The 26753-nt window shown below is 42.6% G+C and overlaps 1 protein-coding gene across 1 annotated transcript; it reads left to right on the top strand.

Moving 5' to 3' along the window:
• The first annotated feature begins 12408 nt into the window (after positions 1-12408).
• On the top strand, positions 12409-21315 carry LOC103650275 (ubiquitin carboxyl-terminal hydrolase 8). The gene is made up of 13 exons (XM_008675884.4): positions 12409-12707; positions 12820-13047; positions 14043-14178; positions 14325-14384; positions 14467-14559; positions 15532-15843; positions 15946-16086; positions 17905-18075; positions 19021-19278; positions 19362-19507; positions 19630-20187; positions 20376-20649; positions 20836-21315. Exons 1-13 carry the CDS (start codon positions 12580-12582, stop codon positions 20995-20997), a joined length of 2667 nt encoding a protein of 888 aa, XP_008674106.1. The 5' UTR covers positions 12409-12579; the 3' UTR covers positions 20998-21315.
• Positions 21316-26753: the final 5438 nt, after the last annotated feature.

Below are 26753 nucleotides of genomic sequence, written 5' to 3'. Positions count from 1 at the left end.
GCGAGATCACTGAAATGACAGAAGAGGTGAGCACGTATTAGTCACATAGTCATAAGTATATGAAATGTGAATAAATACTTACACAGAGAGTTATGACACAGAAACTGAGTGATTTGGAGAGACAGAGGTCAAATGACGCGAAAACGACGTTTGAGCGAAGAATAGTGTCATAGGAGGTTTGAAATTGGAAATGGGGCACAAAATGACTTGGAATTGAGCCAATACTTCACGAGTAGGTATATATGAGTACAGATGAGTGAAGGGTGTGCTTGGTTTGAATTTTAGCAAAGAAAGTGAATTTGTGGCACTCGGCTCAGAATCAATAGCTACAAATGGGAATCTATGGAAAATTTGTCTGGGATATTGGATTGGCATGAAATTTGGCGAATATGTTACTTGAGGTGACAAGAAGGTGCTGGAAAAATCTGGGATCGATTTGAGCAATTTTAGCTGGTTTGAGCATTTCATCGAGCACTTGGCATGTGGGGTATAGGAATTTGGGTGAAATGGCTATTTGAGTGGTTTAAACCTCCCAAAGGAGCTGGAAACCTGCAGAGGAACTCAAGGAGGCACTAGGCACACATCCAACAACTTTGATTCACAAGATTTCATGAGATTTGAAGTTTGATTTCAACTGGTGGGAAACAAGTGTTGAGCTCGCTACAGAGAGAGAAACAGAGAGGGGGAGCGCAGGGCTGCTCACTAGGGGAGTGGAGCACGAGCAAGGGGTCGAGAAGATCACCGGAGCAAGGTCGTCGGAGCTCGCCGCCGGTGAGGGAAGATCGCCAGAGACATGAGAGAGCACCAGTGAGCAGCGAGAGAGAAAAGAAGTGAGTGGCCTGGGCATTGCTCGGGCGAGGGAAGGTTTTTTAAAAACCGATTATGGGCACACCGGACAGTCTACAATGCCTGTCCGGTGCACACCGGACAGCGCACAGTAGCTGTCCGATGAACCACCGGACAACGCAGTGCAGAAAGGGATCTGCGCGTGCCTAGCCAGTGCACCGGACAGTGCACAGTGTAGTGTCCGGTGCACACCGAACTGTCCGGTGAGCCCAAATAGAGGGAATATTGAAATTTTCTATCTAATTTTGAACCAAATCAAATCCCAACTTATAAGCACGCAAAAGAACATCTGTTGGGACAGGTATTGGTACCCTCACATATTCTCTCATATTTTTCAAAATATTTTGCAATAGGCTAGATAGTTTTTAGAGAAAATAGTCAAATGGTGAGATTTGCATTTCAGCTTTGCACTAGGGGTTTCATGAATGACTTGAGTTTTGAATACTCCCCCTAAGTGCAGTGCATATGCATATCTTAAGAACCAACAATTTCATAGTAAATGACATTTTAAGTACTAGAAAGCTTAAATGCTAAGACTTGTCAAGTTTGAGCCCGAGTTAAGCTTTTTCACTCGCTTTGTTGGCGGTTACCTTAACTAGATGCAATACAAGAATTTTAAATATGCAATGCAGGCTTGACAACACCATTTTGAGATTTAAATGAAATTTCTGAGATCAAGAATATTTAACTCATTCCTCAACATACAAAAGCGGGTTTTATCTAGTGGCTTTATAAAAATGTCCGCTAATTGATCTTCCGATCTCACTCCTTCTAAAATAATGTCTCCTTTAGCAACATGATCTCTAAGGAAGTGATGACGGATATCAATGTGCTTGGTGCGAGAGTGTTGTACAAGATTATTAGCAATTTTAACAGCACTCTCATTGTCACACAACAAAGGTACCTTTTCTAGAATTACACCATAGTCTAGAAGAGTTTGTTTCATATATAAAATCTGTGTGCAACAAGCACCCGCGGCAATGTATTTCGCTTCGATGGTTGACAAGGCAACACTATTTTGCTTCTTAGATGTCCATGATACTAGTGATCTCCCAAGCAAATGGCATCCCCCGGATGTACTTTTTCTATCAATTTTGCAACCGGCATAATCCGAATCGGAATAGCCAATTAAATCAAAAGTAGCTCCTTTGGGATACAAAAGGCCAACACTTGGGGTGTGCTTAAGATACCTAAGAATTCTTTTAACAGTGCGAAGATGAGCTTTCTTAGGATTTGATTGAAATCTAGCACACATACAGACACTAAACATGATATCAGGCCTAGATGCGGTAAGATACAATAAACTACCAATCATGGAATGGTAGAGAGTTTGATCAACCGGGTTACCTCCCTCATCTAGGTCGAGATGTCCATTAGTAGGCATGGGTGTCTTGATTGGTTTGCACTTCTCCATGTTGAATCTTTTCAACAAATCTTTGGTATACTTCTCTTGTGAGAGGAAGTTACCATCTTTCATTTGCTTGACTTGAAAGCTGAGGAAGTACGTCAGCTCACCAATCATAGACATCTCGAACTCCTTCGACATCAACTCACCAAATTCCTTGCAATGATAACCATTTGTCGAGCCAAAGATTATATCATCAACATAAACTTGACAAATGAAAATATCACCGTTATGTTTCTTTGTGAATAAGGTTGTGTCGATGGTCCCGATCTTGAAGCCCTTTTCGATGAGGAAGTCGCGAAGACGCTCATACCAAGCCCTTGGAGCTTGCTTTAACCCATATAGCGCCTTGGACAACCTGTAAGCATGATTAGGATATCTAGGGTCTTCAAACCCGGGTGGTTGCTCAACATATACAAGTTCATTTATAAAGCCATTTAAAAATGCACTTTTTACATCCATTTGATAAAGTTTTATGTCATAGCATGATGCATATGCAAGTAGGATACAGATGGCTTCAAGTCGAGCAACCGGTGCAAAGGTCTCTCCAAAATCTAAGCCTTCAACTTGAGAGAAGCTCTTTGCAACAAGTCTTGCCTTGTTCCGCACAATCACGCCTTGATCATCTTGTTTGTTTCTGAACACCCATTTTGTTCCAATGATCCTTGAATCTTGTGGAGGCTTCTCCAGGGTCCAAACTTGGTTGTGGATGGAGTTGTTTAATTCTTCATGCATGGCATTCACCCAGTCTGGATCCTGTGGCGCCTCATCTATACATGTAGGCTCAACACAAGAAACAAAAGAGTGATGTTCAATAAATGAAGCATGTTTATTAGAACGAGTGATAACCCCTTGTGAAGGACTCCCAATGATTTGATCTTGTGGGTGTGCTTGAAGTAGTGATGAGTTTCTCTTCTCAACCACTTGGGAAGAAGGTCTTGGAGCATCAACATCTTCAGCTTGTACCCTTGCTTGTTCATGAGAGACAAATGTAACTTCATTTGCATGCCTATCATCTTTTTCATCATCGTGTGGTACATTTGATGAAGAAGGTCTGTCAATATTTTACACCTCTTCCTCATCTTCTTTTGGTTTGATGGCTCCAATTGGCATGTTCTTCATGGCTTCCCTAAGTGGCTCATCACCTACATCATCAAGATTTTCAAGTGCTCCTTGGGAGCCATTAGTCTCATCAAACTCCACATCATATGTTTCTTCTACCACGCCAGTGGCATGATTGAATACTCGATATGCTTTGGATTTTGATGAATAACCAAGTAGAAAACCAATATCACAACGTCTTTGAAACTTCCCTAGGTGATGGCGTTTATTGTAGATGTAGCATTTGCATCCAAACACCTGAAAGAAGGAGACGTCTAGCTTTTTCCCATTTAGTAGTTCATAGGGAGTCTTCTCAAGTAGTCGGTGAGGAAATAGCCTGTTTGATGCATAACGTGCAGTGTTGACAGCTTCAACCCAAAACCTCTCCGGTGTGTTATACTCATCAATCATTGTCCTTGCAAGAGTGATCAAGGTCCTATTCTTCCTTTCAACAACTCCATTCTGTTGAGGTGTATATGTTGCTGAAACTTCATGCTTGATCCCAATCTCATCACAATATTCATGTATGTTGGTGTTGTCAAATTCTTTTCCGTTGTCACTTCTAATCTTCTTGATTTTGCAATCAAATTCATTTTGAGCCTTCTTGGCAAACTTCTTGAATATAGATGCAACTTCAGACTTATCATGGAAAAAGAACACCCAAGTGTATCTTGAAAAGTCATCAACAATAACCAGACAGTAGAGGTTGCCACCAGCACTAGCATAAGTTGTTGGTCCAAATAGATCCATATGAAGCAGTTCTAGTGGCCTTGATGTTGACATAAAAGCTTTTGTAGGATGTGTGTTAGCAACTTGCTTTCCATGTTGACATGCACTACAAGGCTTGTCCTTTTCAAATGCAACATCCTTTAGTCCTCTAACCATGTCTTTCTTTAGTACTTTCTTGAGTGTGCTCATTCCAACATGTGCAAGCCTTCTATGCCATAGCCATCCAAGTGATGCTTTGGTAAAGAGGCAAGTTCTTAAGTTTACATCTTCAGAGGTGAAATCCACTAAGTAGAGATTGATGTATCTAAATCCTTTGAACATCATTGACTCATCATCCATTTTTGACACAACAACCTCTGTAGGAGTGAATAAGCATTAGAGGCCAATATCACAGAGTTGACCCACTGATAGTAGGTTGAAGCTCAAAGGTGCAATCAAGAGAACATTTGAAATTGAAAGATCATTTGAAATAGCCACCTTGCCAAGTCCTTGAACTTTTCCCTTTGAATTATCCCCAAAAGTGATTTTATCTTGTTCATCAACATTCTCATCAAGTGAGGTGAACTTCCGTGGGTTACCAGTCATATGTTGAGTGCATCCACTATCAATAACCCAATGACTCCCACCGGTCTTGTAGTTAACCTACATCAACAGATATATCAAGCTTCAATTTTGAGGGCCCTATTTTGCATAGGACCGGTGACTTTCTCAATCAAAGACTTTGCAACCCAAATTTGTCTAGGTCTACTCTTGCTTGGTGGACCTAAGAATGTAACTTTGACTTTTCCATTTGCTACTTTTCTTAGAACATAATGAGCATTGAAAGCAAATGGTCTTGAATGCTTTGGCAAGGGAGTTGGTGGTTTGGCTTTGTAGTTGTGGGCAAAATGTCCTTCTTTTCCACACTCAAAGCATTTGATAGGCTTATGAGTCTGTTTTGCCTTGTATTGATTTGTAGCTTTCTTTTGCACAAAAGAATTATATCCAATACCACTCTTGTTGTTTTTCATGACAACGTTCATGAGCAATCCATTTTGAAGGTATTGGCCTTTGTTGAACTTTTGCACACTTGTGACAATATGTTCATTTTCATTCTTAAGTTTCTTGACCTCATTTCTAAGACTTTCATTGTCCACTGCCAACTCATTGTTAAAGTCATTGCTCTCTATGGCAACCTTTCCTCTAGTAGTTGCATCCGTCAAATATCTCTTCAATTTCTGGTTGTCTAATGTCAAGACTTCAACTTTTCAGTCAATTCATCATGAAGACTAGTTTGATCATCTTGGCTCAAATCATCACATGAGGTTGCTACATCAATCTTAACAACAGGGTTAATAGCCTCATGTGTATTGCAAGATAAAAGCTCATTTGCAACAAGAAGTTTATCATGGTCAATTTTAATCTTTGTATAGTCTTCCTTAATTTTTACAAGTCTATCTTTCAACTCCCTATTTGCTTCATTTAATTTGTCACACTTATTCTTAGCATCTTTTAGGGAGGATTTAAGCTCATTTACAGTGGATGACATAGTTTTGTTTTCTTCTTTCATATCATCACTAGCTTTTACAACTATGTCATATTTGGCAGTTAAAAATTCATTTTCATCTTTTAACTTATCACATTTAGCCTTTGACTTTCTAATGATTTGAGTGTATTCCTTAAGCAAGTTAGCTAATTCATCATAGGAAGGTGAATCAAATTCATCATCACTATCACTATCACTATCATCAATAATATCATTATCAATTTGTACCTTCCGTTCACCTTTAGCCATGAGGCATAGGTGAGAAGTGGATGAGGGTGATGGTGGTGGTGAAGAGAAGTCCCCATCGATGGCGGCAACTTTTTCATCATTTTCTTCTTCACTTGAAGAAGACCCACTTGAGGACTCAATGTCAGTGAGCCAGTCACCAACAATGTATGTCTTTCCATTTTTCTTCTTATGGAACCTTTTGTGCTTCCCATCCTTTCTCTTGAAGAATTTATTTTCTTTTTTCTCATCATCACTGTCATGATCTTTCTTGCCCTTGAACTTGTTCTTCTTGGGCTTGTTGCATTGATGAGCAAGATGACCAAGCTCTCCACAATTTAGCAGTCCATTTCAGAGATTGGCTTTCTTTTAATGGAGAAGAACTTCTTCTTTCTTGAGTCAAACTTGATGCCTTCTCTATTGAGCTTCTTTAACATTTTGGTGGTCTTTCTCACCATCAAAGCAATGTTAGCATCAAGATCATCATCACTTGAGGATTCCTCCTCAATTTGCACTTTAGCTTTTCCTTTCTTTTCTTGATTGACTTTGAGAGCTAAATCTTTTCTCTTGGAAGATGACTCATCCTTGTCATTTATGTGCATGTACATTTCATGAGCATTGATCTTTCCCAATATTTGTGTAGGAGTAGCAACTAAAAGATCCATCTGATGTAGCACTGTGACAATGTGTCCATATTTGTTAATTGGAAGGACACTGAGAATCTTCCTCACAACATCCGGTTGTGACATTTGGGTGAGCCCCAAGCCATTTACTTCCTCTACAAGAATGTTAAGACGTGAGTACATAGCATTTGCATTTTCATTTGCAAGCATCTTAAAGGATTTTAATTTTCTCATTGCAATATGATATCTCTCATCACACTCACTTCTAGTCATATAGAGGCCTTTCTATGATTTCTAACTCTATTAAAGACATCTTTACAAAGGCCTCTAAAAAGAGTGTTTTTGGCCTTAGCATTCCATTTTTCATAATTGAACTCTTCTCCTACAAGATTTGCGGGATCTCTTGGTTCGGGGAACCCTTGTGTGGCGGCTTTGTAGACACCAATGTCTATAGCCTCTAAATAAACTTCTATACAAATTTTCCAATATGGAAAATCGTCACCATAAAAAACGGGAGGAGGTCCATCCCCGCTGGACATCGCTACTCTAGCGGTTAAGCTAATCTAAGAGCAACAAGGCTCTGATACCAATTGAAAGGATCACGATGCCCAAGAGGGAGGGGGTGAATTGGGCTTTTCTAAAAATCAACAACAATTAAACCCTAATCAAGAGCCCAACTTCACCCAACAACTAGCAATAAGAGAATACTTCTAGAAATACAACAATACTAAGATAATGATTTAACTACTTGCTAAACAAATGCACAAGGTGAAATACTTGAATTAAATGTGGAATGTAAAGCAAAGTTTAGAAGACTCCTCCAATTTTTTCCCAAGGTATCGAAGAGTTGACACTCTTCCCTAGTCCTCGTTGGAGCACCCGCGCATGGGTATCGCTCCCCCTTGGTCCTCGCAAGAACCAAGTGCTCACTATGAGATGATCCTTTGCCACTCCAGCGTGGGAGATCCCTCATGACCGCTTACAATCTCGAGCCGGGTCACCAACAAGTCCTCCAAGGTGATCACCGTGCTCCCAACACCACCAAGATGTCTAGGTGATGCCGATCACCAAGAGTAACAAGCCATAGACTTTCACTTGACCAAAAGAAGCCTAATGCATGCGGTGTGTGCTCTAGGTGGCTCTCACTAGCACTAATGAGGTCCTAATGTGGGATTAAGATTTTCTAATCATATCACTATGCTTTGTGGTGCTTACAATGCTCTAGCAATGTATGGGAGTTAATGTGGGCAGCAAGACATTCAATATGGTAGGTGGAGGGGGTATTAATAGCCCTCACCCACCCAACTAGTCGTTAACAACCTTTCCTGCGCATGGGCGCACCAGCCAGTCCGGTGCGCCAACGGTCACTTCCAACGACTAGTTTTGACAGCTAGTCGTTGGGCAGATGGCACGCCGAACAGTGAACAGTCATTGTCCGGTGCACACCGGACAGTCTGGTGTGCCGGCTAACATTCCATTTCTGAACTCGTCGCTCTCGGGTTTGCGCAAGGGGAGAGGCTCTTCCCCAGGCTAGACTGGCCCCACTGTCAAAGGGCGCACCGGACAGTCCCGTGCATACCGGACAGTCCGGTGCCCCTAAGATAGAAACCCTAATTCTTATTTCCTTCCGTTTTTTGAATCCGTTTTCGTTCTAACTCGTGAGTGTGTTATAGAGTGACACCTAGCACTAGATGTAAGTGTGAATATGCACCAACACTACACTAGAACTCTCTTGGTCAAACTACTCATCGACAACCCCTCTTTATAGTACGGATAAAATAAAATAGAAGACCTAACTCTATACCGAGTGTCCGCAACTCTTTGACACTCGGAATACGAAGACCTTCATCTTTTGATTCGTCGTTTCAGCCATCGCTTCAAGTTCTTATCTCGGGGATTATTTTCACCGTTGTAGTACAACTTCCTGTAATGCGACCTAACTTACCATTGTCTCTGCAAAACACACGTTAGTCACATATAATATTATGTTGTCATTAATCACTAAAACCAACCAGGGGCCTAGATGCTTTCTTAGGTGTTTAATAATATAATTATGATCTTTTCACATAAAAATTTGTTTAAGATATTTATTAACTTTACATAAAATTAATGTTTTATAATGTGTTTCATAACTCATTAATCTTAGGTATATAACATATATGTTTTCTAAAAGGTTTATAATGTTATAATATGTTTTATCATCATACGAAACCTTAATATTAGACAAATCACATATGGCTTTTATGTAAAAGATTAACATGGTAAACCTAATATTTGTATATTTATAATTAAGATATTTTCAAGCTTAGATCTTGTTTTATAAAATACAAACTAAGCCTTTTTCAAAAGAGTGCCTTTTAGTTATAACCATTGCTTATGATGTATTTGAAAAGCAAATACTCTTTTCGTTATGCTTTCTTTTTAACTTATTTGTGGTGATTGTTTTATGTTATTAAGTAGTGTATGTTCTTGTTTGTTTGTATGTTATTCAGTGGTTGATCAAGTAGCTGAGAATCATGATCTATTCCGTGGAAGAATCTCAAGTTTTTTAAGCAAGGAAAGTGGACTTCTCCCCTTGCATATTATGTTTGAACCTAATCAACACATGATAACTAAATTTACATTTATGATATGCATAATTTTGATGGGTTACCTATTCGGATACATCTAATTGTTCAAACCTTATTCCTTGTTAACCTAGGTTATGGGTTATGATTTAATCAAGTAGCTATGCTATTGCTATAGCTTTAACTTTATGCTGGTACTCCTGATGATGATATTAATGTTCCAAATGGTAAGTTTACATTATTGTTGTTAATTTGATGATTGAGCAAGATCATATTGTGTTAATTGGAACATTGAGTGACCACCTAGGAAAACAGTGCAACCACGAGTGTTATCATGGCTATAGGTTTGGTAATTAGCTTTATATACTTAGTGCCTGGCGACCTTACCTAAAAGATGGGAAAGAGGGGGCGACACTGGTTTGGTGGTAGCTCACGTTAACATGGGAACATAGTCTTGGCTAAGTTGCCTTGTCCAGAGGGTCACCAAAACTAACATGGAAACCTTAGTGGATGGCTTTGAACTAAGGATATTTTGTGAAAGCCTCATAATGGATCCCTAGCCATTCACCTGGGAAGTGTTTACGGGTCCGATCAACCCAGGCTAGAGGGGATACACAGTTTGTGGGTAAAGTTGTACCACCTCTGCAGAGTGTAAAACTGATATATTAGCCATGCTCACGGTTAAGAGCAGCGTGGACCCTCACATGATAATTGAACTTGAAGATGAAAATAAATTGTGTCTATTGCATTCAAGTGGTTGAGCTTCATGTTGATGATATTTTTGTACAAGTGGTTCTGACCTTTATGCTGATGATATATATATATATATGCTGATAAATATTGTTTATGTTTAATATGGGTTTGGTATATACTTATACTTAGTAATCAGGTGTTGTTGATAATAAAATGTTGACCAACTAAAATGCTAACCACACTAAACTTCATCCTTACCTTGTTAACCTTGCATTTTCACCCACTTGATGAGCCCCCACCATAAGTGAGGTCACCCCCTTGCTTAATTTTGATCAGAAGTTTGCAGATGAAGATTTTGATGGTGAACTCGATGGATGCTAGTCTAGTGATTTCCTCTGGTCATCTTCCTGTGGAAGGATGTCCATATTCTTTTGTACTTTGATGAGTAATAAAGGTTAAGACATTATGTCCATTCAAAGTGTAATATGTTATTATAACCCTTATTTATGCTTTTATCCATTGTTTCTTTGATATATTACACTTGTGACGTCAACATATGTGTGAAAATAGATCCTGACACATATGCTATGCATTCGATTTTGCCCTTAAAACCGGGTGTGACAGCTGGACCGTCCGCGACTGCTTTATCTAACATCTGACGATGCATTTAATGCACTTATAGTCATTGATATAACCGTTGTTGTTGATCGTTGCGATTTCCGTCGTTGATGTGCAGGGGCGGACCGTTTGGGCCAGGAGCGTGGACCGTCTGCGGTTGGTAGAATGTGGGCAATGACTAGGAAATGGTTGATGGCTATAAATACAAACCCCAACCACCTCCATTCATTCCATCCAAGCATTCCATTCATCCTTATTCAATACAAGAGCAAGCATTTCATCTCAAGACACATTCAAAGCTCCCAAGCTCTTCCAAGTGCCATAATTGTGACTGGTGATCATTAGTGATTATTGCCCTAGAAAGTCTAGAGAGAGTATGGTCTTGTGTTTTTATTGTTGCTTGGCTTTCTTAATTGTGCTTTCTTCGTCTCCTTCTAAACTCTCAAGTGACTTGTAAATCTAGCAAGAGACATATAATAGTGTGGTGATCCTTGTGGGGTCTAAGTGATCCTCGAGATTAAGGAGAAGCACTCAACCGGTCTAAGTGACCGTTTGAGAGAGGGAAATGGTTGAAAGAGACTCGACCTACATGGCCTCCTCAACGGGGAGTATGTTCTTTGGAATTGAACCTTGGGAAACAAATCGTTGCGTTCATTTGTGTTGATCATTACCTTACTATTTGATTCTTTCTGTCCCCTCTCTCTAAGTTCTCTTGCTTGCAATCTTTTTGAGTTAGTTCCCAAAGTTATCCATATTGATTGAGCAACTCATAGCAAGAAGAACTCTCTTCCGCACACCGATTTCATCTAACCCTAACCCCAGGTGAAGTTTGTATTCAAAGTTTATAAAACTCTAAGTTCTCTAGGTGACTTTCAGCCCTTCCCTCAGCGCACTCTTTGACTGGCAGGTCCTAGGGACAGGGGATCATTTCCCCGACACTATGTTATTAATTTGAGTGGGACCGTCTTATTTTTCTCCTTTTGTTTTATCTCTAATCCGCAACACGACTTGAAAATTATGACCTCGTGAGCGACAACAACTTTCAACCTGGTGAGCTGCATTGGTCTTTTGATTTGCTGCCACAATTGTTTAGTTGTGAGTTTTGCATGTGCGGCCGTTCATTACATCAACAGTTGTTTAATCGCTAGCTGCGCATGCGCAGAATTATTTTTTCACGATGGAATTGGTGTAGTGGATTTAAGAAGCTTCATAAAAAGTTGCCAAATGTAGGGATGTTTTAGAGAAATTTAGGGTGTTTTGTAAATTTAGGATGTGTTTTACATAACTATTGGAAAAACGTTTTTCTTAACAACTCCGTATAAATCAATATTTAGGAAGTGTTTTACGTAACTACCAGAGTTGCTTTTAGAAGGGTTAAAACTAGACTAAGAATTAGCTGCCTCGTTGCATATCTTACTATGGTAATAAATCACGGTTCAAACATTTGTCCACGATCTATTTAGACCTTTAATTAATTTTAATCTAAAAATTAATATAATATAATTCTTATATTTTAAATAGTGTAAAATTTAGAGCCTATGCTGAGCGCATATATTTGGACGCGGAAGCATGTTCGTGGACACGCTCATTCGTGGAAAAGGTCATTTTCTTGTTAAGATAGCACGCTTAGGCGGAATCGATCACACGGCGCGACATCTATCCATCGTTTGGACACCACCACAGGTTATAATCACACGGGAAGCGGGTCAAGCACTGTAGGCATGTTTGGTTCGTGGCTAACTATGCCTCACTTTGCCTAAGGTTAGTCGTCCGAATTGAAGAACTAACCTTAGGCACAAAAGTTAGGCAAAGTGTGGCAAGTTAGGCAGCAAACCAAACATGCCCTGTATCTGCGTATCTGCGAGATAGGCATGACACGTGAACGAAAGCACGACGCCAGGATATACTACCTCTGACACGTAGGCCCGGCCCAAACGAATCCCTTTTCCGGATCCAAACGCGATGCTGATCGATCCGATCTGACGAGCCACCCCCACGGCCCCACCCCACGCACGCGGCTCCGGCCTCCGGCTGCTTCCTCACCAGCACCACTCGGCAGACCAACACAGGCAGGCGCCTTCTTGTTCACTTCAGGCCCAGCACGCCCCCACCCCCAAGCCCGCTCGCTCCCCTCCCACACGCATCCCTTCCCCTCCCCTCCTTTCCCCTTTCCGTTTCCAGTTCCGTCCCGACGACGATCCCAGCCCCTCGCCCCGCCGCCGCGCCCGCTGCGGAGCTCGGGCCGCAATGCCCGCGCCCCCGGACCCGCCGCCGCTCCCGCCGCTGGACCCGTCGGATCCCGCCGCGGCCACACCGCCCGCCGCCGCGGCCGCCGATGAGGAGGAGGACGACCGCGTCTTCCTTGTGCCACTCAGGTGAGCGCACGCACCCCGTAACCCTAGCCCGCTGCCCGCCCGATCCTGGGTGGGTGGCGCGTCCGGCAGGCGCAGGCACGGCCTCGTGACGACATAGCGATGGGTGACACAGGTGGTGGAAGGAGGCGCAGCAAGGGCTGGCGATCAACGTGCCTGGTCTGCCCTACGCGGCCGCGCCTGCTGGACCTACCTCCTACGGCATGAGGGTGCTCAGCATGTTCCTCTCCGACCAAACATACACCCTCCGCCGCGCCGACGAGCTCTTGCAGCAGACCGCCTCCTTCGCCGCCAGGAGCTACGCGCTCCTCCCGGCCGACCTGTTCTCAAAGGCACGGGAATGGTGAGACGACCGTCTCCCTGTTTTTCTTGTGTTCCTTCTCATTACTCTTCTTCCTTTGAATGGCTGTATGATAGGCAATGCCTCGAATTCCCCACGAGTTTCATGTCTGAGCGGGCGTAGTACTCAGCAATGCGTAGGATGATCAGCTCATATTGACCTACATGCCTAATGACAGGCCTAGGTGATTTTAGGTAGTCAGCTGCCTGCAATTCTGCACACCACGATGGTAACCCTGATATACGATTTCGTACATCGAATATGACATTCCTAGGTTTTCAAGGCGTTAGACTTGCTGCTGGGTACAAGTGAGGAGGATGATCTAGGGTAACTGTTCATTTTCACGGCGGCGCCGGTTGCCGACGATTGGTTAACGTGCATGTTGTTCGCGCGGCAACGAGAGCTGTTTTCCGGTTGGATGGATGTGAATCCCTACATGTTAGTGTTCGGTTATTCCGACATTCTAGTAACGGCTGCATTTAAGGAGTTTCCAAAAGGAGCCCATAGTGCAACGCTGGAAGCCTTCTTCCTTTGCTGAGCTGTGCAATAAAGCACTGGTTCTTTCCTCACGTGTCAGTACTTTGAACGCCGATGTGGTCAACGCAAATGCAAAGCTTGTGGTGTATTAATAGGCTGTAGTTGCTCCAACTCCAAAGTTTAAGTTGCCTTGAAGGGGTGCATCAAAGGCTCAAGCAACTCAGAGCAAGAAATCTGGCGTTGCCCTGTGGCCTTCACCAGGATGGATGGCTGCTGACAGTAAGAAATATTGTGCTACCTCGCGGAACATTTTGAAGTCTAGGACAACTGAAACATATCTTTCTGACTGGAAGAAACCCTTTGGATTTTAGTAACATCTTATTAATGCAGTGTTGCATTGTATAGTTATCTTAAGGCTAGCGGTCTTTAAACTATATATGATCAGCTGCCTGAGTTTAGTTCTCATTTATTTCTTTTACTTACATGATGATTTGACTATTTTCTTATTTTTTTCCTTGCAGGTATATTGTGCCTGCCAAGTCTGCAGTCAAAAACGTGTCACCAGCTGGAGAGGGCTCAGTAAATATTTACCCCATAATGCTAAGAGTTTCAGCCAGCAGAGATACATATACACTAACCGTGAAGATCGGCAAAAAGGTGCACACAAAGTACTTGTATTCTTGTAGTTTGCAAGAGTTCTCTCTTTTTTTTTAAAGAAAGTTTGTTTACTTAATGATCTTAACCATTCCCTTTTAAGCAATGTATCTTAACTTTGTGTTTTCCCCTCATTTTGATACACTCAGGACAACTCAACTGAGAACTTTAAGAGAGCATGCAAGATCCTGACTGCAGACTCTGAGCCGGTATTCCTATGAGAATTCTTTTGCCCACTTACTAGTAATGGTAAATAGCCGAAGTTATTTTTCTTGTATTGCATGTTTGCAGGTTCACATATGGGATTTCTCTGGGCGAACAACATACATAGTTATGACTGAACTGAACCGGTCGCCCCATGACTCAAAATCTGCAGATCAGGAGGTATCTTCTTCTCCATCAAGTCTTCCATCTCATCTCATACTCTTACAGTTTTGCTGGGATTGTATTGTTCTGGTAGCTACTTTTGTCTTTTTTGTTGCATAAAATGCCAATGATGATTTTTTATGCTTCACTTTAGTTCTGCTTACCACCGACTGCAGAATGTCTAGTTTGTCAAGGTTCTTATCTTCTTTTCTGATGTAGGTGCATTTAATCTGTACTAAGTTAGCACATCTATGATTCATATTGTCAAAAAAAATCTCATTTTTTCGAATTGAACTCTTTTCCTTTGAATTATTTGGCTCGTATACTGAGCATGGATGAACACCAAGTCGCTTCAACTTCTCTCATAATCCTAGAGCTTTCTCCATGTCCTTATAAAATTCCATGAACAAAGGATGCATGTTCTAAAGTCCAAGGAAAGGTCCACCATACCTTAAAGAAAAGGTGCATTCAACTCATTATGTATTTCCTTTGAGGTATCTGTGTCCAGTTAATTGACTTCATGTTCTCATTGCATATTTCTTATTCCACATTCTTGAAAGCTGTATATTTCTTCTTTTGGCTTGCTAATAGTTTCTTTAGAAGTTGTAAATTATGTAAGAAAATATATTGTTATATGATTCCAGTTCAAACTAGGAAGGTTGGATGACTAGTGCATTGTTTATATTTGTTGAAACCGTATAATATTCTCTTATTTGGAGCTTTGATGTTAGTTGTCAATGTCAACCACATACTTTAATTGAGGGGGCCAGGGCTACATATTACTTGGTTTCTGCTATTTTATTGGGAGTGAATTGGTCAGTGATTACTGATTAGCCATATATTTCCCCCCTCTTTTTATATTAGATTATCTAGCTTGCACTTTCTTTGAACTTAGCTTTTGAACAGTTCGTTCTTGTGATTGTATGTTCTCATATATGTTGCTTACTTTTTGGTAGTATATCTTGTTTACACTTTACTTCGCATTTTCAGATGCCTCTACAAATACACATTTATGATCTGTCGGAACCTATGGTTAATGGTTCTGATGGGAAAAGGGATGAGTTAGCATTAACATTGGGTGGCTCAAGTTCTAGCAATGGTGGTAGTATGAACATGGATCTGGATTCATCAAGTGGAAGCTCTAAGCAAGTTGGATCCGGTTTAACAGGATTAGACAATTTGGGAAACACATGTTTCATGAACAGTGCAGTCCAGTGCTTGGCTCATACTTCAAAGCTGGTTGACTATTTCCTTGGTGATTTCCACAAAGAAGTAAACCCACATAACCCACTGGGGATGAAGGTATGTCAAAGTGTTTTTTACAGTTAATCTATTGTATTTATACTTTGGAATTTTATTTTACTTTTATTTCTTCAATTCAAATGCAAAATGTTCCTTAAACAGGGGGAACTTGCATATGCATTTGGCGACTTGTTGAGAAAGCTATGGGCTATTGATAGGACCCCTGTTGCACCTCGCCAATTCAAGGCCAGACTTGGACGGTTTGCTCCCCAATTCAGTGGCTTTAACCAACATGATTCACAGGTTAGTTTGCTCTTTATTTTTGGAAACGTTCTGACTCTAAAACACACAAACTGAAATTATTTCTTATTTTCTTTATCTAATTCCATTCATAGCTGGCTATAGGCCACTTGATCCTACATTTCTACTAATATCAGCTTTGGGATTAAGTAGCTTGAACCAAATTATGTGGTGACTTATTGTGTTTCTATAGGGGGGCCTTTTAATTGGGGACTAGTTTTTAGTTACATGGTCTTTTAGCAATTTTTTCTACGGATGAACCAATTTTTATTACTCGAGCAACGAAACTACAATAGTTTTGACCACAAAAAAACACGACTACAACCCTAACTTCTGCTCCAGATGTTATGAACACAACGGGTTTATCCAACCGACAAGTGTTCCAACTCTAGTTCCACGCTCCTTACCCACAACAAAGTTTCGACAAACAAATGTTTAACTGCTACCCAAGTTTGGTGATAAACGTACACAGGCTGAACCTAGGTCAAAAGACCACCATCCTTTGCCCCAATGAACACCAAGCTCAAATGATCGCCATCCTGTTGTCTCTAGTGCCCATCTGTTGACAAAAGAGTAAGGCCGCTGACTTCAGAACTTCTGCTCCATGCTCCATCTGAGAGGAATCCATGTCCTTCTGTAGTCCTGTCCAATATGTCAACACAGTAAATCATACATATAATTTCTGTGGGAGCTTTAACTCTCTTTCCATCAAAACAAATAGCGTTTGTAGTCCTCCATATGATCCAACTGACTGCTGCTAGGCCAACTCCATACACATCTGCCTTTCGGTAAGCACCATGAAATCCAAATCCAGAATTGATCAAAAGAGGTGGGTCCCACATTGACTCCAAAAATGTATGCTAGAATGCTCCACGCATATTTACTCACAGGGCAATCAAAGAACAAATGCTTAACCGATTCATTCTCCTGACAAAATGGACAAGATGGATCTCCTTTCCATTTCCTTATCAAGATGTTATCTTTTTTCAGAATTGCATTTTGAAATGTTAACCACACAAAGATTTTGATCTTTAAAGGATTTTTGGCTTTCCATAACTGCTTGTGATAGTCACCTTTACTGTTTCCATATAAGTGTTTATATACACCGAAGCAACTGAGAACTTTCCAGATTTTTCCCGTTTCCAAATAGCCACATCTTTGCCATCATATGATTTATATCTGAACAGCATATTGCATAAGTTCCTAAGTTGATCTTGTAATTCTTCATTTATCCACCTTCGGAAACTTAATCCGCAGTTCTTTTTATTCATGTAATTAACTGTACAATCTTGATCAAAGCAAATTCTGAACAAATCAGGGAACCTTTCTTTCAGAGATGTTCCGTACCATACATCATGCATCTCATAATTCTTCCTTTAAGATACACTCATACACATGCTTAATTCTAATCAGATCATTCCACACAGGGGAATCGTTAGCTCTGTGATATTTGTTTCACTTTCACACATTTATCTTTCATGTATTTCTTCCTCACAATTTCATGCCAAATCCCTTCATTTTCCAGCTTCCACCACCACTTACACAGTAGACTTGTATTCATCTTCATCAGATCTTTGACTCCTAGACTTCTTCTCTTTAGGTTTAGTTATGATTTGCATTTGACTTAATGATATTTTCTTTTTGTTCCTTCTCCTTGCTATAAAAATCTTTTCCTGACCTTGTCCATTTTTTCAATTACAGTCAAAGGAAGCAGGTACATGGACATGGCTCTTTAGCAATAACTTGTGTATTACTTACCTGAAGTGTTTTTGCAATGCCAATGAAGTGTTTCTCAGATAAGTTTTTATGTGTTATACGTAGGAGCTTCTTGCTTTCCTATTGGATGGACTCCATGAAGACTTGAACCGTGTTAAATGTAAACCATATTCTGAAGCTAAGGATTCAGATGGCCGTCCGGATGAAGAGGTTGCAGATGAGTATTGGGGCAACCATTTAGCTCGAAATGACTCTATCATAGTTGATATCTGCCAGGTTAGTTTTGAATGAATGTAGGGCCTCTATCTTCGAGCACATTCTTCTGTAACAACATCTCCTTTCTATATCTTATATTAACTGTTGAGTATCAGTACTTTCCCTTTTTTCATTGGTATATTCCTTCTATGTTTATGCAAACAGCTTACAAGTCCTGCTATTTGCATTAGGAGTGCCAAAGAGAAATTATGGGATATTGATTAGGACTATGGTTATACAGCTGCACATGTATTCTTGAATCATCCATATCTACTTACCAGTTTGCTGATTAGATATGTGTGTGATCTTGACAAGGAGCCTGTGATAATTAAATTTTCAAGTTTCAGCACAATTAATGGTGCAAGATTATAAAGCGTTCACGTGTGCTAACGGTTTATTGCAGCCACTCCATATGCGCATAGTTGGATGAAAATTCTACATTTCCTCCGAATTAACCTAATTTGTAAAGAAAAAAAAGGACATTCAATGTCACGAAAAGTCTCACGCACTGGCTACTTGATATATATCTTTTCATTAAACTATGCCAATTGCCTCTTAAGCTCTTACTGGTAGTCCAATGCCATTATTCTAGCCTCATTTTATCAACCTTGATCCTAAACAAACAGGAGGTTATGAGTCCTTGGGTTAAATATATTGATTTAACACCTGCCACAGACTTTTTGTTTTTTTCTAAGAACATCTCCTGATCCATTTAGTTGGTAGATGGCATTTAACATTTATTAAATCTATATCCGATCCGATTATCCGTTATTCTAGTGGGGAGACAGGACATGGGCTGGACAAAAGTATATCCCTTTTCACTCTGCAATTTATGTGTCGGCTCTAAGATGTTATGCATATTATTTGTGTATATGTTACAAACGTGCATAGTGGGACAGTTACCCTGTTTATACTTCAATTAACATGCTTTTATCTTCTATTGATGTCTTTGGTGTTTCAACACAGGGTCAGTACAAGTCAACATTAGTTTGCCCCATCTGCAAGAAAGTTTCTGTAACATTTGACCCGTTTATGTATTTGTCTTTGCCCCTGCCTTCAACAACAATGAGAACAATGACCATAACAGTCTTCAGTACTGATGGGACCAGTGGGCCATCTCCTTACACTATTAGTGTACCAAAATCGGGAGATACGAGGACCCTTATTAATGCGTTAAGCAGTGCTTGTTCGTTGAGAGATGATGAGCGCCTTCTAGTTGCTGAGGTATTCATTATTCCCTCAGAATCATTATTTTGGAAGCTGGTAAACATACCCTTCATATTTCCTTACTGTTTGGTGCCATGTAGGTCTACAACAATTCCCTTATTCGGTACTTGGATGAACCTTCTGAAGTTATCTCCTTAATCAGAGATGGAGATCGTTTGGTTGCATATCGGCTTCCTAAAGACAATGAAGATGCCCCAATTGTGGTGTTCAGAAACCAGCGTATGGAGTAAGTACAATCATTCTGTATGATGTGTTATTGTGTTCATCATAAGTTTCCACTTCTCTGGTCAAGAAAAAAACCACATTGAGAAATCTTCTTACAACAAAATCACCATCTGTGATACGCAGGTCATCCCTTTCCAGTTTTGGGCGTAAGTCATGGAAGACTTTTGGCACTCCACTGGTGTCAAGCCTTCCTGATACAGTAACTGGAAGTAATATTTACAATCTTTTCCTAAAGGTTATGACTCCATTCAGAGTATCAAGAGGTGATGCTGCTGTTGCTGATCAAACACTTGGTGAAAGCAGTCTGGTTGATGAAACTGAAGATATCAATATGAGCTCTGATGCCTCAGAGCACACCAGCATAAACAACAATTCTGTCGAGGATGAAACAGGGACTGAAGATGTGATGCAATTTTTCCTGACTAATGAGAGAATCCCAGACCAACGCATGAAGATAGAAATGGATCTATCCATTACGGTGAATGATCCGCATAAGCGTCTGCATGTGGCTGTGTGTTGGGAGGACAGTGGACTGGACCAATACAACTTTAGTTCTTTGAATTCTCTTCCAGAAGTTTACAAAGCGGTGCTGTTTTCTAGGAGGCCACAGGACACATGTTCTCTATATGCATGTCTGGAAGCTTTTATTAAGGAAGAACCATTAGGCCCAGAAGACATGTGGTAATTTTCTTTTCTCAGTAGCATTTTATATCATAGTGATCCACGTTCTGGTTGTGTAAGCTCTTGAAGCGCTGTACAAAGTAGAATATTCTATCGTTAGAACTTAGAACAATGGTTATTTTTTTAAGAGTAGAAATACTGTAGTTGTACTGAATGGTGAAACTGACACACATACCTATTTCTCGCAGGTACTGCCCAGGTTGTAAAGAGCATCGGCAAGCTAGTAAGAAGTTAGACCTCTGGAGATTACCTGAAATCCTTATTATACACCTGAAAAGATTTTCATACAGTCGGTATACCAAAAACAAGCTGGAGACATTTGTGGACTTCCCGATTCATGATCTTGACCTGTCGAAGTATATTGGTCACAGATGCCAAGACGTTCCTCACAATTATCGACTGTATGCTACTAGCAACCACTATGGAAGCTTGGGAGGTGGTCACTATACGGCTTATGTTTATGTGAGTTCTCTTCCTCCCCTACTGTGGAAACCTTTTGTTTGTCCATCTGTTTTCTGTATCATTGGCGATTTACAAGATCATCTACTGCCTTCTCGTGCGAGAAATACCATCTTGTTCCACTCGTGCTGGTGGGCTGTAAGGTGCATCATTATATGCGCTTAACACAATGTGCTTTGTTTCGTGCAGCATGAAGGGAAAAAGGGTTGGTATGATTTCGATGACCGTCATGTGGGCCCCATAACCGAGGACAGTATAAAGACATCGGCAGCTTATGTTCTTTTTTACCGGCGGATACAGGAGGATAGCTTAGATACAGTTACAGACATAGATTCTGATATTCCAACCTGAGGAGGCGGTGGAGGCAATTTTTGAGCCCAAGTCCCGGACAGTGTATAGTTTCATTGGTTTAGGGGGACAGTTGTGCGGCAATGCCGCAACGGAAGTGAGAAATAGAACAGGTGGGGAAGAGTTTGTGCGGCAATGTGGTTCAGAGGGGGGAGATAATTTGTCGCGGTTCCTTCCGTTGCAAATTCCTTTGTTTTTTTTCCGTTCCCTTTTAGCACCTGTAACTGATAGCGGTAAAATTTTGGCTAATGGCATGTGGGGAAGATATTTCGTCCCAGATTCTCAACACAGTTAGGGTTAGTTTTGGAACCCTATTTTTAAGGAATTTCTATTTTTCTAAGAGAAACTAGTTTATTTTTTCTTGGAAAAATAGGAAACCTTTCAGAAAATGGAGTTCTCAAACAAGTTCTTAAGGCTGTTATATAGAACTGTTGCTCGTGTTCGGGCCTCAGCTGCGACCACAGCCCACTTCACCTGTGGGCTATGGCTTGTTTAAAGAACGCGGGGTGGTTCCCTGGCCCAGGAGCTCGGCCCACGCAAGCGCGAGGCAGTCCAGGAGTCGGCGCGTGCGAGGAGACGGAGCGATCGAAACGACAGATCGGAGCGAGGCTGCTCTGTACGTTTGCGTCGGTGTCACCGTCGTCCGGGAGTCCGCCGGCCCAACCAAGCAGGCAGAGCCGCAGAGTCGACCGGCCCCGGCGAGGAGCAGCAGCAGTACAGTGGAGACGTCAATGGCGATGTGACCCGTCACAGCGACGGCAAAAAGCTAACCTAGCTCCGTCTCTCTCTCTCTCTCTCTCTGCGCAGCTGTCACGCACGGACGCACGCGTGCCCTGTCGCGTCGACGAGTCTGGCCGGCATCCGCAGATGGCAGTGGCAGGTTCCTATCCAGGCCTCGCTGCCTCGTGTCATCATTATCTAGCGGCCCGTAGCCAGCGGTCTACTACTAGTATAGTACTGTAGTACGTACTGCTCTAGTGTAGTAGGAGCGCGACGGTGAAAACACAGACCTCCATCTGGAACAGCTCATGCATGCATGTTTCACACCCTCTCTTTCTAAGGCGGTCTCCAACAGCGTACTCTAAATTTCATCATTTAAAGAAATATTCTCTATTATTTACAGCATTCTCTAAAAGATTTCATCCCCTATATTTTTTTCATCTCCAGCAACGTCCTTTATATCTACAGTATTATCAAACTTCGAATTTTGCATTGTGTTTCACCTTAAAAAATAATTTCATATGACATCACGTTATGTATAGTCATGATCGTACATGTCTGCCAGCATGTATCCATCACATCATGTACAGTCGTAATCGTTTTTTAGTATAAGAAGGACACAAGCACACTGACATTGATGCAGATGTCAGCTATACAGGACGCTTCTTCGTCCGCTACGTTTAGAGGATTCTTGGCGAGCTCTAAATTTTACAGTCTCCTTTAGCAAACCTTGTTAGAGGCATTGCGCACGGTTGCATCCGCTAAATTTGGCGTAGAGAACGCTTTACAGATCCTTGCTGGAATCGGCCTAACGTCTCTACTAGTAGAGAGAGAGAGAGCAAGAGCGCGACAGTACAATTTGAATAATGGAGGTGCTACAACTGTACGCACTATTGGTTAGGCTGTGTCAGTAGTTTTTTTTATCACATTTTCTATTTTAAACTTTATTCTATCAACAATGTTGTCTATTGTTGGTGAGAAGACATAACACCCCCTCAATCTGGTCTCCGAACTGTTAAAACTATAGCAAAAGAAAGGCGAAGGCCCAAAAACGTTGCTGAAGGCATGAAAACACAACCTTTGAGTATGGCGGCGAAGTCAACCATGCAGGCTCACTTGCGAAGGGACTTTCCTCGGACGCCTGGAGCCTTAGCAGGGCTAGATGACAACTTACAACGATGCCTGTCAGACCTCACACTCTTGCGACCACTGTGTAAAGTATCTGCCCTCAGCGGGCTCACCTATAAGCGACCCAGGAGGGTACCAAATCTGGTGTAATTAAGGATCCGTACTCACTATCCTGTAATTACCTTGATGTACAGTGCGTGGCGGGAATATAGTTAGTAGATAGGGGCATTACGACACTTGGTTTACCTAACCCCGTCTACCCCTATAAATACCCCGGTCCTGTAGCACTCCGGACACGCTTTGGCAATATACTGCTCAAGCATCTCGCCGCCTTACTGTGTTATTTGCATTTTCTCTCTTGAGTGTTTGGATTACAGATTTATGTTCCAACCTTTGGCACCCACCGTTCGTGCTCCGAACAGCTCCCACGATGGCTCCTAAGAAGGGGATCACCAGGGCCACCACCTCTGTAGACGAAGTGTAACTCCTTGAATTTGGGGGTATAAATTTCCGTCTCTGATATTCACCAAATTCAGGCGTTACTCTCTTTTCTCTTCTCGTTTCGCTCCTTTCTCCTATTTTCAAAGCAGTATAGGGACGGGTGTCCGTATCGCGTGTAAACAAAACCTAAGTCGATATGGTTGTTGCATCATGCCGAAGCATATTTATTTTGTCCGATGTTGTGTATAATCGCGTATTTGTATCGTTTCGGTTTTTGGTTCACGATTTAAATGCGATTAGAGGTAAGCGAGAGCGAGCAGTGGGTTGTCGGCCCGGCCCGCGGCACGGCCCAGGCGTGGCCCTGGTGCCCCTCCCCTCCATGCGCCCCCACCCCCTCTCCCTCTCATTTCCCTTTCCCGTGCATCAACTTTCCTCTCCCTCTCTTCTGTTGGATTTATGGGCCAGGCCCAATTGAGAAATTCAATTAAATCCTAGAAAAATCTCAAAAGCCCATGTATGGGTATGGCTAGGGAATGGTGGATCAATAGTGCCATATTGCTAGTCCTAGTGGAGTAGAACTAGTTTAAATATGGAGACTACACTCACTCACCAAGTCATGGATGAGAGGAGAGAGTGTGGAGAACCACACGCGCGCACTCGCTCGCCTCGCCTCGCCAGGGCGAAGGGCGCAGGCGCACGACATGCACGTGAATGGTCCGCCGAAATCCGGCCCCTCGCCTTGCGGGGGCGCGGCTTCCTTTTGTCATTTTATTTTTTGGTTGCTTGGCTGTTAAGTTTAGAATCCTAACTGATCGCTATAAGGATCTGAACTGAACGCGATTTTTTCGCGTGCAGATCAAATCGCATATAGTTATCGGTTCGCGGACTCGACCCTATATAAGGTGCCTGGTAGCCAACGTCAAATCCATCCAGCGCAACTTAGGTTTTCGCCTCTGCTCACAACTACGCCGCCATCGTAGTTCTCTTCATCCTGACTGCCGACGTGCATATGCGCTCGGGAGAGAAGGTCTTTGGAACCCTTCGCCTTTGAGATCCTGCACCGGGAGAGGGCGAATAAGGTTTTTGGGAAACATCCTCACGCGACTGCTCGTGATCTTATCGTCGACCCCGTTGATTCGACTTCATCGGCCCTGCTGCTTCGACTTCATCGACCCTGCTGCTTCGATGTCGTCGACCCTGCTGCTTCAGGTCCGTGTCATCTACCAGTATGTTTGATCAGTACGCATCATCTGATTTGACCTTATACTTCAGTTCTTCTGATTTGGTCATGATTTATATTCAGAATTTAATCTGGAAAATGTCTAATACTTCAACAATCCAAAAACCTTATTGTAGACAATTTCCTAGTTTAACTATGTCCGCTTTTGCCGACGCGCTGAAGCCAGAAAAATTCAATGGTATGCACTTTAAGAGGTGGCAAGTCAAGACCACACTCTGGCTTACTGCTATGAATGTGTTCCATGTTAGTAAAGGCAAACCTGAGGGTGGACTGACTCCTGAACAGGAGAAAGAATACGACCATGCCAATACTATCTTTACGGGAGCAGTTCTTAGCGCCCTTGTTGACCGTCTGGTTGATGCGAATATACAACACACATACGAGAAAGAGTTGTGGGATGCACTTACTACTAAGTATGGTGTATCAGATGCTGGCAGTGACCTGTATATCATGGAGAGCTTTCATGATTATAAGATGGCTGATAATCTCTCTATTATAGAGCAAGCTCATGAAATACAGTGTATTGCCAAGGAGCTCGACCACCTTAAGATTGTCCTTCCTGACCGATTTGTGGCTGGATGCATTATTGCAAAGTTTCCTTCTACATGGAGGAACTTCGCCACATCTCTGAAACATAAGAGACAGGAGATATCAGTTGAAAATCTGATAGCGTCTCTGGATGTTGAAGACAAAGCTCGGGCTAAGGACACGAGATCTAAAGGAGGCAAGGGCCACTCCAGCGCCAACATGGTTCAGAAGAACCATAACAAGGGCAAAGGGAAGACAAAATCTAACAAGGCCAACAAAACTACCAACTTCAAGAAGAAGAAGAACAAGGCTGAACTGACATGTTTCACATGTGGTGAGACGGGTCATTTTGCCAAGGAATGTCCTGATCGAGCGGATCGCCGTGGCAAAAAGGGAATGTCAACACAATGATCGCTATTAATGAGGAAGACAAAGGGTATGGTAATCTACCTTTCATCTTCTCAGTATTTAAATCACCTAGTTGGTGGCTTGATATTGGTGCTAATGTTCATGTATGTTCTGACATTAATTTGTTCTCTTCTTATCAGGGTGCCCGGGATTCCTCCGTCCTAATGGGGAATGGGTCACATGCTTCTGTTCATGGCATTGGCATGGTGAAACTGTAGTTTACTTCGAGAAAGATCGTGCAGCTGAAGAACGTGCAGCATGTCCCTTCTATACACAAGAATCTCATGAGCGGAACCCTTCTATGTAGAGATGGGTTCAAGGTAGTTTTGGATTCCAATAAAATGGTTGTGTCTAAGTCTAGACAATTTATTAGTAAAGACTATGATTGCGGAGGCTTGTTCCACTTTTCTCTGTTAGATTTCAATAATAAGTCTGTGAACCATATTTGCGCTAATTGTCGGCGTTTCGAGACCGGGGGGTCCCTAAGTCGACGAGTGAGTGTGCCGCGTGCCCCAGCCCAGATGGGTCGAGCGCGTGGGCGAGCGCGAAGGGGGGAAGGCGAGGTGGCCGGAGACGGGCGTGAGAGAGGTGGAAATCCCGCGGCCTTCGTGTTCGTCCCGCGCCCAGGTCGGGTGCGCTTGCAGTAGGGGGTTACAAGCGTCCACGCGGGTGAGGGAAGCGAGCGGCCCCAAGAGAGCGCCTGTCCCGTCCTCGCTCCCGCGCGGCCAACCCTCTCTAAGAAGGCCCTGGTCCTTCCTTTTATAGTCGTAAGGAGAGGATCCAGGTTTACAATGGGGGTGTAGCAGAGTGCTACGTGTCTAGCGGAGGGAGAGCTAGCGCCCTAAGTACATGCCAATGTGGCAGCCGGAGAGATCTTGGCACCCTGCTGGTGTGATGTCGTGGCTGTCGGAGGAGCAACGGAGCTTGGCGGAGGGACAGCTGTCGGAGCGGTCAAGTCCTTGCTGACGTCCCCCTGCTTCCGTAAGGGAGCTGAGAGCTGCCGTTGTCATAGGGCACGCGGGGCGCCATCATTGCCTATCTGGCGGAGCTAGCCAGATGGGACACCGGTCTTGTTCTCTGCGGTCCGAGTTGGCTCGGGGTAGGGTGATGATGGCGCTCCCTGTTGACGTGGCGGGCCCACGCCCGAGGCCGGGCGACGTGGGGGCTCCTCCGAAGCTGGGGTCGAGTCTGTCTTCCGTTGCTGGGGCCGAGCCCGAGCCCCTGGGTCGGGCGAGGCGGAGGTCGTTCGGCAGAGGCCAGGGCGGAGTCCGAGCCCTGGGGTCGGGCGAAGCGG

The sequence above is a fragment of the Zea mays genome, chromosome 3 (assembly GCF_902167145.1).
Source record: "Zea mays cultivar B73 chromosome 3, Zm-B73-REFERENCE-NAM-5.0, whole genome shotgun sequence".
NCBI lineage: Eukaryota > Viridiplantae > Streptophyta > Magnoliopsida > Poales > Poaceae > Zea > Zea mays.
Note: the sequence above shows the minus strand (reverse complement) of the source record. Positions and strands in the feature narration are given on the sequence as shown.